The 15,503-nt window shown below is 42.0% G+C and overlaps 1 protein-coding gene across 4 annotated transcripts in view; it reads left to right on the top strand.

The window, feature by feature from the left end:
* LOC137095158 (protein tyrosine phosphatase type IVA 2-like) overlaps nucleotides 1-15,503 on the top strand; it is a 115,263-nt gene that overhangs the window by 23,186 nt on the left and 76,574 nt on the right. For 2 of the 4 annotated variants that reach the window (XM_067461487.1, XM_067461485.1), the window contains exon 2: nucleotides 14,376-15,055. The exons of 1 other annotated variant lie outside the window; for it this stretch is intronic. In XM_067461487.1, coding sequence (XP_067317588.1) covers nucleotides 14,960-15,055 — 96 coding nt within the window. In that variant the 5' untranslated portion in view covers nucleotides 14,376-14,959. Of the gene's footprint in view, nucleotides 1-7,518; nucleotides 7,543-14,375; nucleotides 15,056-15,503 lie in introns of those variants that run through there. One more of the 4 variants, XM_067461486.1, reaches the window with a different exon arrangement.

Raw genomic sequence — 15,503 nt, 5'->3', positions numbered from 1 at the left:
GATTCGGCTTACAAAGGCCAAGGCCTCAATACAATAGGATATTGGGTGACCAGGGTTTGAATACTTGTTTGGCCATGGAAATCCACTAGGTGACCTTGGCAAGTTGCACTCTCTCAGCTTCAGGAAGCCAAGGGCAAGCTCCTAATGAATATATTCTTCCAATTAAACTCTCATTATAGGGTTGCCTTACATAAAAAATGCAAGGAGCCAGTCAGTGTGAAATGTACTGAGAATTTAGGACTAAGTCTTTGATTGTAAAGAAAGGTACCCCTGAGTTTATATGTGTGAATATTTTAGGTCTAAGATACATTTTGTTCATTCATTCTCACACTGTCTTTGTTTCAGAGGACACATGACATGAGTGCCACATCCTAAGACACTTACTTATTTACTTACTTAGGCGATCCCCTTTTGGACGAGTAAGATGGTCTTCCATGATGAGTTTCCTTGTGTATTCGTAGGTGGCTGTGGAGCCCTATTCTTGACCCGCATCTTCTCCCACAGTGAGGGCATTGGTTTCCAGGTGGAAGGCGGTCCCAGTCGGGGTTGGCTTGATGCACCTTCCTCCCGGCACGTTTCTCTCTTTCACCCTCGCACCTCCTCGAATTCTGCAGCACTGCTGGTCACAGCTGACCTCCAGGTGGAGAGCTCAAGGGCCAGGGCTTCCCAGTTCTCAGTGTCTATGCCAGAGATTTTAAGGTTGGCTTTGAGGCCATCTTTAAATCTCTTTTCCTGTCCACCAATGTTCCGTTTTTCGTTCTTAAGTTCAAAGTGCAGCAACTGCTTTGGGAGACAGTGGTCAGGCATCCGGATAACGTGGCTGGCCCAGCAGAGTTGATGGCAGAGGACCATCACTTCAATGCTGGTGGTCTTTGCTTCTTCCAGCATGCTGACGTTTGTCCGCTTGTCTTCCCAAGAGATTTGCAGGATTTTCTGGAGGCAGCGCTGATGGAATCGTTCCAGGAGTTGCATGTGACGTCTGTAGACAGTCCATGTTTCGCAGGCCTATAGCAGGGTTGGGAGGACAATAACTTTATAGACAAGCACCTTGGTATCCCTACGGATGTCCTGGTCCTCAAACACTCTCTGCTTCATTCGGGACAATGCTGCACTCGCAGAGCTCAGGCGGTGTTGTATTTCGGTGTCAATGTTGACTTTGGTGGAGAGGTGGCTGCCAAGGTAGCGGAAATGGTCAACATTTTCTAATGTTACACCATTAAGCTGTATCTCTGGCATTGGGGAGGGGATGGCTGGTGACTGCTGGAACAGCACTTTGGTTTTCTCGATGTTCAGTGACAGGCCAAGCTTCTCGTATGCTTCTGCAAAGGTGTTTAGAGTGGCTTGTAGATCTTCTTCTGAATGCGCACAGACGCTGAGGTTAAACAGCTTGCCATCTATCCGATAGATGACTTCCACTCCGGTGAGAAGCTTCCCGTCAACAAGGTGAAGTATCATAGCAATGAAGATGGAGAATAGAGTTGGGGCAATAACACATCCCTGTTTGACACTCGATCCCACCTTAAATGGGTCACTTTGGGAGCCATTGCTGTCTAAGACTGTTGCCATCATGGAGGAGCCGCAGGATGTTCACAAATTTGTTTGGGCACCCGATTTTTTGGATGATGGTCCAGAGAGCACTGCGATTCACTGTGTCGAATGCCTTTGCAAGGTCGATGAATGCCATGTACCGAGGTTGATTTTGTTCACTGCATTTTTCTTGGAGCTGTCATGCAGTGAAGATCATGTCCACGGTTTCTCTGGAGGGGCAGAAGCCACTCTGGGATTCTGGGAGGGTGTCTTCTGAGAGGGGCAGAAGGCGGTTTGCAAGGATTCTAGTGAGGATTTTCCCAGCAGAGGTTAGAAGGGAGATACCTCGATAGTTTCCGCAACCTGTTCTTTCCCTTTTTTTGAAGAGGGTGATGATGGTGGCATCCTTAAAATCTGCTGCGATTTTCTCACTTTTTCAATGAACTGGTAGAGTTGGTGTGTCAGCTCAGGTCCTCCCTCTTTAAAGATTTCAGCAGGGATCCCATCCGGTCCGCTGGCTTTGTTATTCCTTTGTTGGCTGATGGCGTTGCTGACTTCTTCCAAACTAAGCAGTGCTGCAAGCTCATCCCTGGTTTGTTGTTGTGGGATTTGTAAGAGGACCTCTTCGGCTTCATTGGAGCTGCAGTTCAGAAGGCTTTGGTAGTATTCTTTCCAACATAGTGCAATTGAGTTTTGGTCTTTCAGAAGTTTGGTTCCATCTGATGAGCATAGAGGCTGTATGCCATGGTTTCTTGGTCCATAGATGACCTTTGTGGCTTTGAAAAATCCCTGAGCATCATGGGTATCTGCCAGGTGTTGGATTTCTTCAGCCTTCTTTGTCCACCAGATGTTCTTGAGTTCTCTTGTGCTTCTTTGGACCTCAGCTTTTGCACTGGCATAGATCTTTTTCTTAGCAGCACAGTTGATGTCTCTCTGCCATGTTTGGAAGGCTTTCCTTTTCTTGTCAATGAGCTGTTGGATTTCGTTGTCATTTTTATCAAAGTAAACTTGATGTTTCTTGGCTCGGTATCCAATAGTTTCTTCGCAGGCTTGGATGATGGAGGTCTTCAGTTTGTTCCAATGTTCCTCAACATTTTTGGGGTGTTCTGTGGGTAGATGATTCTTGGGTGCTGTTTGGAGATGGGCTCATCTGGAGGTCTCCTGAAGGGCTTGGGTGTTCATTTTTCGCCTTGTCTTTCTTCCTTGGAGTCTGCGCTTGGGGGCGATCTTGATAGCCACCGTGGATCGGATTAGCCTGTGGTAAGTCCAGCAGTCGTCAGCACCTGTCATGGCTCTTGTGAGGAACACGTCACAGCAGGCTCTGGCACGTGTGATTACATAGTCTAAGCATAGTTTATCTCCAATGTTTGACCGGGGGTGCTTCCATGATGTCTTGTTTTTCTGGCGGAGGAGCATGTTGGTGATGACAAAGTTGTGTTCCACACATTTGGTGAGAAGCAGGATGCCATTCGAGTTGCTATTTCCAACCCCATCTTTTCCTATGGTCCCTGGCCACAGGTCGAAGTCTCACCCGACTCTTGCATTAAAGTCCCCCTTGATTGCCACAAGTCTGTGGTGACCTGAAGACACACATATACGCATATGCTCTTGTAAGAAGTGTTGGTTAATACTTCCATTTTGTAGGTGGTGTATGGAACTTATCATTGGTTTTAGAAAGTGTATAATAAATCTAGAACATAACCTCATGATTTGCTTATCACTTATGAGTGTCCTTGTAGCTTTTCTTCAGAAAGGTAAAGCTTCAGAATCTCAACCTCGGTGGGCATCATTGTAGATGTCATTGGGGTTCTTATAGTGCTGGTGGGGTTACAAGGAGCTTCAGTGTCTTTAAATAATCGTAGACACATATTTCTGGATGAATAGCTTTGTAAATCACGCACTTGTTAAAACTGACTTGCTAACCACATCTTTGAGGGTGCTAGTTATCTCTCATTGGGATTTCTTGGCAAGATTGTTTGCAGGATGTGTGTTTTTGTTTCCCTCGGGCTAAGAGAGAGTGGCCTCCCGAAGATCACCTAGTAAGTTTCCATGATTGAGTAGGCAGTTGAGCCCTCATCTCCAAAGTCCAAATCTCAAAACCACTATGCCATGCTGTCTGTCTGAAATCCTCATACTGCCCATTATTATTGATTCAGGGAGGAGTAGATTTCCACTTATTTGAAACAGGTATTTTTGGAACGCAGAAATAAGAAGACAGGTATGGCAGCATTCCCTTTATGTAAGTGAATAACCTTTCAGTTTTCTTCAGCATCTAATTGCTTGAAATGATGTCCTGTGTAGATGAATACAGGCAGTCCCCAGGTTACAAGCATCCTAGTTAAGAACAGAACTGAGACAACAGGAAGCGATATAAATCCACCCCTCAAAAAGGAAATCCATTCCTGAAAGAGTTATTACGGGGAAAGGGGATCTCAGTTCAAGCTTTATCTCCAGTCCTTGTTTCCATAACTTCAAATTTCTCAAAATCCCATCCTCACAGGCACAGAAAGTAAAGAAATCTTCTGAACAAGAGTGGAGACAGCAAAATAAACACCACAGGGGTGTTTACTTTCCCCTATGCTAGCCAAAACGTATATATTTGGCAGGAGTTACCCTTTAAAATGTATCTTCTGACTTACATACAAATTTAGCTCAAGAACAAACCTACAAAACCTATGTTGTCTGTAATTTGGGGGCTGCCTCTATTTATTGATACTTCTGGAAGGGTAAGGTATTTCTTTGCTGCCTTCCTTCCATTTCCAGCCCAGAATTATAGGAAAAAGACAGGATTTTTTTTAAAAAAGCCAACCTAACAGAAGAGAAGCTCAAAGGCAGTTCACTGGAGTTTGAAGGAAATGCTACCAGACCTGTTTCTTCCTTCAGATATTTCACAAAATACCCAGAGGCCTTTAATAACCATCTGTTCTGGCTTGGATAGAAAAGGGGGGAAGTGATTTCTCAGCAGAGCTTATTTGGTCTGGCTGGGCTGTTCTTGTAGTATCCTCCTGTAGTTTTGGGCGTGTTCAGAGTGTGATTGGAGTTTGCCCAGTACTTTTCCTGAAATACATACCTTTACCGCCCAAAAGGCAAAAAGAGCTGAGTTACCTACAGGAATCCAAAACCCATTTTGAGATAATACCTTTACTATGGCAGCTTTAATCACAAAATACTTTGAAAAGCACTAATTTGTAACCCTAACAATTGTATTTCCCAAGAATGAATTTTTGATATCCCTTCCACATTTGGCTTTATTTTCCTTTCACTGGTAGAGATTCTTAAAGCATACAGGCAGTCCCTGAGTTACAAACATCTGACTTTCAAAAACCTGTAGTTAAGAACAGGAGTGAGACAACAGGAAGTGAGAGAAATCTGCCCCTCAGAAGGGAAATCCATTGTTGGAATAATTATTATCAAGAGGGAAAGCGGTCTCCACTGAAGTTTTATCCCCAATCTTTGTTTCCACAACAAGCTAAAAATCTAAAACTCCAATGATCATAGAGACAGAAATCTCGATGAAATCTTCTGAATAGGCTGCAAAGGAAACACCACTGGGGTGTTAACCCTTCCCTATGCTACCTAAAACGTGCGTGTGTGTGTGTGTGTGTGTGTGAGAGAGAGAGAGAGAGAGAGAGAGAGAGATTTGGATGGAGTTACACTTTAAAATGTATCTGTTCCAACTTTCAAACAAATTCAAACTATCTTGTTCGTAACTTGGGGACTGCCTGTAATTATCTTGCTGTGAAATTAATGGAAATGCAGCTCTTATCAGGTGCTGATGTGTGAAGTTTGACAATGGAGTTTGAATCTTCTTGCATGTGAGAGCTTGCAGGTGAACCTGGGTATTCCTCAGGCAGTTGGGTTTCAGTTCCTCAGATTAAGACTAATCCTGGTTTTAAGTGATGGACTGACTACATGTGTTGCCCTCTGGGCAACTGCTTTAAAGTATCACCTTGCCTTGGAGAGCTTTGTTTCATGGAAGCAATGAATGGCCTTTAAATGATCTGTAATATGTGACTACAATGAAGCCTCTCTGTGTAGGACATTTTGTAGCTTTACTTTTTTAGCATCCTGTCCCAGACCCATAGCATAATAATGCTAAGAAGATAGTGGAATGTGTGTGTTTTTAATTTGTTGCAAAGTGCTTTGAAAAAGGTGGAATAGAAATATAATAATAATAATAACTTTATTTATATATACATTATTTATATATTTTATATAATATTTACATGGTATACGTTTAGCTGGTCCTCTATAGATTCAACTCTTCACAGCCTGAATATATTTTCTGTTTTATATAAGGCACACCATTTTATTGCTCTATTGTATATAATGGGGCTTGAGCATCCACTGGTTTTATTGTCCATTGGGGTCCAGGAACCCAACTCCAGTGGATACCAGAAGCCCATGGTAATAACAATAATAGCAACCGTTAAAACAAATAATAAAATCATTGCTTTTTCCTACTCAAATGGTGTTGTAGGAAGATATGTGCTTGTTTTCTGTTCATGTTGGCTGTTGTTCTTAACACAAAATCAAAAAGTACTTTGCAGGCTACTGTGTCTAAAAAGGACTGGATTGTCAGTCTCCTTTCTGAATTTGGCATCCAAAGGGCAGAGGATATGTGCTAGTTTCACCCAAAGCTTGAGTCAAAATTTAAAAAATGCTTAGAAGCACAAACACGACTTGCAATGGCCATTCAAAGACTCTGGTGTGTGGTTTGTTCCTATTTATTATGTCCCTGGTGACTGGAGACTCCTTCAAAGCCTCGGTTTCAGTAACTTCAGTTTGAATCTAGCTTTCAGACTCCAAACTTATTCAATATCTTCCCTTCAGTGGTAATGTCATCCTAGTTAGTGATTTCACCTGATACTTTTGGACTAAAAGCCTCTGCTTTGTTGTACAAAGCTCTATTGTTTGTATCCTTTTCATACTGGTCAAATTTCAGAAAATGTAGCCAAATCCACTGTGATGCCATTGTCTGTGTCCTATGACTGTGGTCTTTGTAAGACGCACTTTCACCTCCTTGAATATTTGTTTGCCTTACTTTGAGACTAAGAAAATGAGGTTTGAACTCCAATTAATTTTTATCTTCGCTAATGCAGCCATCAGGGTTTAAAGCAGGTAGAGGCAAACTTCAGCCCTCCAGATGTTTTGGACTTCAACTCCCATAATTCCTAACAGCCTACCGGCTGTTAGGAATTGTGGAAGTTGAAGTCCAAAACATCTGGAGGGGCGAAGTTTTCCCATGCCTGCTTTAAAGAGTTTGTAAACTGCTTTTGTGTAGCGTTTCAGAGAATTGGTGAGAGAAACGGAGTCAACAGGAATACCCCAAAATAAACTGAGTAATGATCAAGAATAAGAATGGTAACAAAGAACATTTGGTTTGCAATTTAAAAAACAAACGCAGTGCAAATAACAGTCACATATGATACTTTTATTATTGCTAAAATATGGACACAAAATATCCATAGGAGTTTAGTTCGTGGACCCCACATGCAGTTCCACAATGGTTTAGTAAAGTGGAGTCTTTTGAATAAAATGGCAAAATTATGGTTTGCTTTTTGGATATATATTGTATATACTGAATATATTATAATATAATGTAATATAATATAATATATATTTCAAGTTGTGGATGATTGAATACATGGATAGAGAACTGGTGGTTACAGTGCTGTCTGCTTGAAAATATTAACAGCACCTCATTGCAATAAATTGTGATAATAAAATACAGAGTATATTTTATCTAACTGTAAATCTGCCTGTATTTTTGTTCCAGCATCCTAGCCCTGTGGACAATCTGTTAAAGAAACCAGAAAAACCAAGACTTGACAAAACTACTTATGATTGTAATGCCAAAATACAACACATTCTCCGTTTAAAAATATTTCTGACTTAAGAGCAGGGACTTTCCACATCTTAAAACACAAGCACCGTTGCAGTGGCATAACCTTGAAGTGCTACCCCGTGACTCCTGTGAATGAAGTGCTATCCAGTGACTTCTCACTTCTGATGGTATTTATAGTATATGTGTATGTATGTATTTATGTATACACACACACACACACACACACACACACACACACTTGGGATGGGATTGTAAATATAGAATAGTTTCCTCTGATGTCAATGCTGAGAACAACGTCGTGTTCATCTGATAAAGTGGCCTATCCTTTCTGAAATCTAAAGGCATAATTAAACTGTTAGTCACTGAGGTGGGACAAGGTTATTTGACTTTCCTGGAAGATGTTAAGAAGCCAACCTTTCAGAAATCCCATTTTTGTGTTGTATCTTATTATTTATTTATTTATTTATTTGCTGCATTTGTTAACCGCTGCTCTCAGCCCTAGGGCGACTCGCGGCGGTGTACAACATATAAAAAACATATTTCACAATAAACTACAACGACAAAAAACAACATATCACTAATACACTATCATCTAATTACACCAAAATAATCCGCTTCGTCTTATCATAGAATCATAACCAATCTCGTAGTCTACATTCCGTTCCAGTTGTCATTTCCAGTTACTGTAGCATTTAGTTAAATGCCTTCTCGAATAGCCATGTCTTCAGGCTCTTCCGGAAGGACATAAGGGAGGGCGCCTGTCTGATGTCAACAGGGAGGGTGTTCCACAGCCGGGGGGCCACCACTGAAAATCTTACTTCGCATGTGATGCTTGCCTCTTGTGGTCTGAATAGCTGAGAGTCACTTTTGGGGAAAATAGGATATAAATCGATTCAGTATAAGCATGCCTGCCTGGCAAGTCTCGTATAAAAAGAAAACGTATAGCTTATGATTTAGTTGAAGCATTCTTGATTGTTATTGCCATAGTTAGAATGGTCCTTGCAGGCCATTTATTGAGAGTCCCATAGATGTAAACGTTACTGGCCTTGATGAAGGAGCGCAGGTGGGAAAGCTGATAAGCAAAGACACTGCCTATGTTTAGTCTGGTTGTTTTCTGTGGGGAACCTTGTCCTGCAGAAATGACGGAGACTAACAGCAAGGATGTTTGCCCATGGTGGAGTTGCTTTCTCTGAACGTTTTTAAGCAGAGGCCGGATGATCATCTGTTAGGAGTCCTTGCATTGTGTCTTCCTATCTGGCAGAAGGAGCTTGGACTGGATGGCCCTGAGGGTCCCTTCTAGCTCTGATTTGTTGATTCTATGTAGACTTCAGTACAGGCAGTCTGCAAGTTACAAATAAAATAGTTTCTATATGGTTGTTCTTAAGTTGAATTTATATGTAAGTAGGAACAGGTACATTTTAAGGTTATCTCCAGCCACACACACGCACACACACACACACACAAGCTTTAGATAGCATAGGAAAGGGTTAACACCCCTGCAGTGTTTGTTTTGCTGCCTGTGTCCCTTTTCGAAGATTTTACCTGATAATAGGATTCTGGATAATTTGGCTTGTGGAAACAAAGATTGGTGATAAAGTTTCAGCGGGGACCCCTTTTCCCCATGATACTACTACTACTAATAATAATAATATTTTATTTATACCCTGCTCCATCTCCCCCAGGGGGACTCGGGGCGGCTTACATGAGGCCACGCCCATCAATACAGTAAACACAATATTACACAAAGGCATAAAACAATATAACACAAAGCATAACAACTAAAAAAATAGAAACGTAAAATGCAAAACCTAAATAATAAACGAGACAGCAGTATAAAATCAGACATTGAACACACAGGATTACATCGGGCAGGGCCAAATTTAAGGATAAAATTTAAAATTTTATAACTCTTCCAGAAGTAGGTTTCCCTTCTGAGGGAGAGATTTCTCTCACTTCCTGTTGTCTCAGCCCCATTCTTAACTCTGAAAGCACTCTGCTGTGTTACTTAAGTCATTTTTATCCACATCACCCCCAGCCTTGCCACCAGCCCATGAATCCAAGGCAGTTTCTGTAATCTAAAGAGATGGAAACGGAAGAGCGATTTCAGTCCTTTCCACCTGGCATGTTTGCCTCGTAGTGCTTATTGATAAGGGGCCGCTTCATGTCCTGTGCATTTTAATTCCAGCGACATAAAGTTGGCAGTGATCTTTGAAGGATTCTGCTGCGCTGCACAGTGCTGACATGTCACAAAAGAGATTAGCAGCAGTTTTGCAAGCAGATCTGAAATGGGTCCTCTGCCTGTTTTGCTTCTCTGCCTGCCTCTTCCTGCAATCGCTACTCATCCTGACTCCATTTTTGTGTAGGTTTGGTGCACCTTTGCTCCTCAAGTGACGTGGCTTTACAATCCAAACCATGCTTGTCTAAAGTTGGAGGATATCAGAATAACACTACTATGATGGCACATCAGGAAGATCTAATGAGAAACTAAATGTGTCTGGCTATTTTCCCAGTGACCATCGGTATGCCCTAAATTACTTTAATGCCCCCCAAAATGATACTCTACAGACAAGATTAAATTCAACAATTGTTTACTGAATAATCAAGGTATAAAAGTACAATTCGATTGTGATAGTGTTAGAACAGTGCAATATAAACTGAGGTAACAAACTATAATTTCTATGAGGTAAGTATTCTATAAATGCTGGGGCATGTACTATCTATTCTATATAACATTTATTATAATCTATAAACTCTAACACATGTATGGCTATATCTATTCTTTATTACAAATACTATAAACTCTAAGGCAAATATTATAGAATCATAGAATCATAGAATCATAGAGTTGGAAGAGACCTCATGGGCCATCCAGTCCAACCCCCTGCCAAGAAGCAGGAATATTGCATTCAAATCACCCCTGACAAATGGCCATCCAGCCTCTGCTTAAAAGCTTCCAATGAAGGAGCCTCCACCACACTCCGGGGCAGAGAGTTCCACTGCTGAACGGCTCTCACAGTCAGGAAGTTTTTCCTAATGTTCAGATGGAATCTCCTCTCTTGTAGTTTGAAGCCATTGTTCCGCGTCCTAGTCTCCAAGGAAGCAGAAAACAAGCTTGCTCCCTCCTCCCTGTGGCTTCCTCTCACATATTTATACATGGCTATCATATCTCCTCTCAGCCTTCTCTTCTTCAGGCTAAACATGCCCAGTTCCCTAAGCCGCTCCTCATAGGGCTTGTTCTCCAGACCCTTGATCATTTTAGTCGCCCTCCTCTGGACACATTCCAGCTTGTCAATATCTCTCTTGAATTGTGGTGCCCAGAATTGGACACAATATTCCAGATGTGGTCTAACCAAAGCAGAATAGAGGGGTAGCATTACTTCCTTAGATCTAGACACTATGCTCCTCTTGATTATCTAAGAATTCTATGAAGCATATATGGCTAAAACTATTCTGTGAGGCAAATATGTGATAAGGATGGCCTGTTCAAATTGCTAGGCCAGACCAGACACTATCTGGCTAAATAACTTCACGCTATGACCAACAAAGAATGCCATAAGAAGTTCTATCACCAGCCCATTCTGGCTCTGAGTCAGAATGGGCTGCACCAACTGAGCTCGGCCTCTAGGGGAAACCTAAGCTTCTCCCCTAAACTTGGCAAAATGGAACAGTCCAACTACAGGGAACAAACAGAGAGGTAAAACCTAGGCCGAGACATCACAACTACGTAACACGACTTGTTTGTATGGGAGGGACATCATGTAGCACATATTATAGTTTTTTAATGACAATTTCATAGAGTTTCTATCAATTGACATAATTTGTGTGAGTCACAAAAATGAAGTTTCTGGAATAAAACTACTTTAAAAAAAAAGATACCGCACAATTAAACAGGAAATAACATTTTCAAACCAGGAACAGACTTTGAAAAAGCATACAGTGCTGACATGTCACGAGAGAGATAAGTGGCAGTTTTGCAAGCAGATCTCCTGAGATGTTATCCTGCAGAAACTTCATTTTTGTAACTGCCACAAACTACATTGAATTGGTTGCTATTCAATGAGATATTCATTGAAAAACTGGAGCAAAATATGCTTCAGGATATTCCACAAAAAACAAAGTGTTTGTAGTTTAATAAACCTTTTCCATGTTTTTTATGATAGAACCAATCAGGATGTTGGGAATAGCAACCTTACATGCTTCCACTAACTGTTTGTAAATGTGTATAGTTAACATATATTGCATGTACATTTTGGTTTGCCAGTTTGACTGTACCTCTGGTGTGGGAGGGGCTTCAGTCACAGGACTCCATTTTTGTTATACAGTATGCTTTTAGACCTCAATAGAGGTGGATTCCGTTTGTCTCATTTCAGATTTCAGTGAGCACAGTTATACAGTTTGGACTATATATGATTAAAGACATTGGACTATGGACTAATATGCTGAATATATACAAGAAGTTTGTTAGTAAACCTGAGATGTTATTTTTAAATAAGACTACTTCCTTTTTGTCTCTTGAGTACATATTTTAAACAAGAGGTTTTTAAGGGAGAGTTGATGAGCAACTTCAAAGAAAGAACCATCCTCTGCTAACCAAATATATATTTGTAGTGACAGGTCTTTATCCTTGGCTGTTTAAAGACATGGTACTTCAGTTTAACAACTGAGTTAACTGTGTGCCATTACACAAATGCTTATGAATATCACTTGATCAAAGAGTTGACTTCTAGCAAGGTCATGCTTTTCTTAACTATTGTTTTCAAAAGGTGGTCTCTATGTTCATGGAGATTCACATTTGCCAAACCGATGTGACATCATATTTGCTTTTTCAATAAGGTTATGGTGCACTTATTTCCAATAGGGTATGGAATTTCCAATATAGGAAATCATATGTATAACTGAGGGATAAAATCATGTTATATAGTGTTCAAGTTTTAAAATGCAACCATCTCTCTCAAAGGCCAGAAGGGATAGAAAGCTGTATGCCATTCTGTTCCCACAATGGATGAACATGAGATCTGGCTGCTTTCAGTTGAAAAGTCAGCATTTGGAGGTTCCTGTGAAATTGTGCCAGGGGCATTGAATGGCTTGTTCCAGGAGAGAGCGCCTCCTTCCAGCCTGTTGCTTGTGGATGGAATCGCTTTGCGATTGTGCCAAGGGTTCATCTGGTCCTCGTTGCCAGTTTACTGGGGAGCAATCCCTTCCTTAATGCATTGTCTTACGGCATACGCCATTGCCTCGGCTAAGATCAACACGGGAGCGGTGCAGGTTAGCGTTTCCTGGTATTTGTTTTGTGTCGTGCGTCATGGAACACTTTCTGCCTTGTGAAAGCAGTGAGCTGGGCGGCCCTTGGCTTTTGGCTTCCTCTGGCATGCCTTATGTGCATGCAGCCCGGTCGGAGGAGAAGGGAGCACTTCGTGAAGCCCTCTTGGCTGTGTCTCTGTCGAAACCAAGTTGTCCCACAGCAGCTTAGGAGCGGTGAACGGGTTTTTATCAGTTGCCTTTGCATGTGGATTCCAGTATAAGGCTTGTGGCTGAAAGGCCTGATTCTCACAGAATTGCAATGAGCATTTTGGGAAGTAAGAATGGATAGGATAACGTAATCTAGATATATCTTAGCCACAGGTGCAAAGCTCTGCAAAGTAGGTCATCAATCAGAAAACCAGCCTTGATTAATCAAAACCAGGGAGTTGAAATCACAGGAATGTTGCTGCAAGATGGGGCAAACTTTCAACTGTTGGATTGATGAATCAGGCTTTGGCAAACTTTGGCCCTTCAGATGTTTTGGACTTCAGCAGGCTGAGAGGAATTGTGGGAGTTGAAGTCCAAAGCACCTGGAGGGCCGAAGTTTGCCCATATCTGAATGTCTGTCAGAAGTGTGATATAAAGTATTATTTAAAGGGAAGAGGATAACAAGGGGTAACTATCAATAGAAAGTGTGAGGTTCACAGAATAGTTTCTGTAGTTGCGTGTCTAGTATGTGTTTATTAGTGTAGATATGTCTTAGGTTATTGTGTTTGTTTTGGATTTGGTTTTGTAAGATGTAGTAGTTGTAGTGTTATATAGTATTAAAATCTGATTTCTTTGTATTACTGTTGCTTTTTTTTTTCACCTTTATAAAAATTAGTGTGATGTTGTAGCAGTATTTATTTATTTATTTATTTACAGTTCTTATATTCCGCCCTTCTCACCCCGCAGGGGACTCTGGGCAGATTACAGTAAACACATATATGGAAAACATTCAATGCCAGTTTGACAAACAACATTTAACAGACAAAGGCTATTTAACTTTTTTTTTCCTGGCCACCAGGGGAGCTGCTGCTTTTCATCGTCCATCAACGACACCGATGAAGTTCTTCCGCATTCCACATTCCCCAGAGTCTTCTTTCTTTATGGACTCATAAATTAGTTAAATTTAGCATCCCACACAAGGTGGTCCCTTATTTTCCTACTTGACAGATGCAACTGTATTTCGGGTTGCAAAGGTCGACAACGGGCTATACAATGGCTGGACACCCACTCCAGCCCGGGCTGGCTTCGAACTCATGACCTTTTGGTCAGAGTGATCTTAATGCAGCTGACACTCAGCCAGCTGCGCTACAATCCCGGTGCTGCGCCACAATCCCGGTGCATAAACTAGGGTGACTATGGGCAAATATTCTCAGGTTGCGAGTTTTCTTTCCTAAATGGTAACACTTTTGAGTGTTTTGACATTTATCCACAGGTTTTCTTAGGCTCTGTCTATACTGACAGTTTAATGCAGCTTGAAGCTGGCTCTCATGAGCTGCAACATGCTCATGAAAGCATGCAAAAGAAATGCTTTAATGCGCATCAGTGCACTGCTGTTTATGTGATCCCCATCCGGGCCTGAAAATGGTTGCAGGACGTCCTCTGGAATCATCTTTTTCAATTCCCGTTTGAGATTGCATTTGGTGGTCAGTGTAGATGGGTTCTTGGTGTGTTTCTTTCTAAACTCGAGTGCTTTCTTTCCTCCTCTTCTCAGGTTTTCCATTTGAGTCCTCCCCACATTTATGGCGATTCTGAAAGTCCGGGCCGACTTCTGCCGGGCCCAGCACCGTTCCATGGCTGGGAAGTAAGCCGGGGGCCAGGGGCTTTCGTGCCATAAATGAACTTTGCTTTGAAGAAGACTTCCCAACACCGAGACACACGTCTCAAATATATGGAGTTATCTCCCGCACATTGGAAACCTCTTCCTCTTAGTGACGCTAGAGAAGCCAAGCCTGGCTGAACCCAAGGGGAGAGAGAAGACCTGCCCTTACATTTTCTTTGTGCCTCACCAGTGCCTAAATGTAGAAAAGGCCACCTCCTGCATTTATTTGCATGTAGTAGGAACCTGAAGGGGAGCATTACCTGCTGTCGCCGAGGCTGAAATCGAACCCCAGCAGATGCCCAAGGAAAACCAGCTTTTCTGGAAGTGAAAAATCATCCTGAAGGGCAAACCCAGAGGAAAAGCTCTGATCGATCCCTGGACACTTCAGTGGTCTTTTTTTTAATGTTTTCTGCTGTGAAACATTGCAAGATTTGATTTCCCCTCCCTCCAGACACATTCCCTCTCCCTTCGCCACTATGAACCGTCCCGCTCCGGTGGAGATCACCTATGAGAGTATGCGCTTCCTGATCACCCACAACCCAACAAATGCCACCCTCACCAAGTTCACGGAGGTAAGGAATGGGTACAGAAAACACAGAGGGTGAAGGAACGTTGACTAGGGGTTGGACCTACATTTCTTTCGTAAAGGTAAAGGTTTCCTTCGACATTAAGTCTAGTCATGTCTGACTCTGGGAGTTGGTGCTCATCTCCATTTTTAAGACGAAGAGCTGCGTTGTCCATAGACGCCTCCAAGGTCATGTGGCCGGCATGAATGCATGGAGTGCTGTTAGTTTCCCACTGAAATGGTACCTATAGAAACATTTGCATGTTTTTGAAATGCTAGGTTGGGAGAAGCTGGGCCTAATAGCAGGAGCTCACCCTTCCCCCCAGATTCAAATCACTGACCTTTTGATCAGCAAATTCAGCAGCTCAGTGGTTTAACCCGCTGTACCACCGTGGTAAAAACAAATCTTTGAAAAGCACAAGTCCTACTAACTTTGCTTTCTTTTCCTTTCTTCC

The sequence above is a fragment of the Anolis sagrei genome, chromosome Y (genome assembly GCF_037176765.1).
Source record: "Anolis sagrei isolate rAnoSag1 chromosome Y, rAnoSag1.mat, whole genome shotgun sequence".
In the NCBI taxonomy this organism is placed as follows: Eukaryota; Metazoa; Chordata; class Lepidosauria; order Squamata; family Dactyloidae; genus Anolis; species Anolis sagrei.
This window is presented reverse-complemented; position numbering and strand designations above follow the sequence as displayed.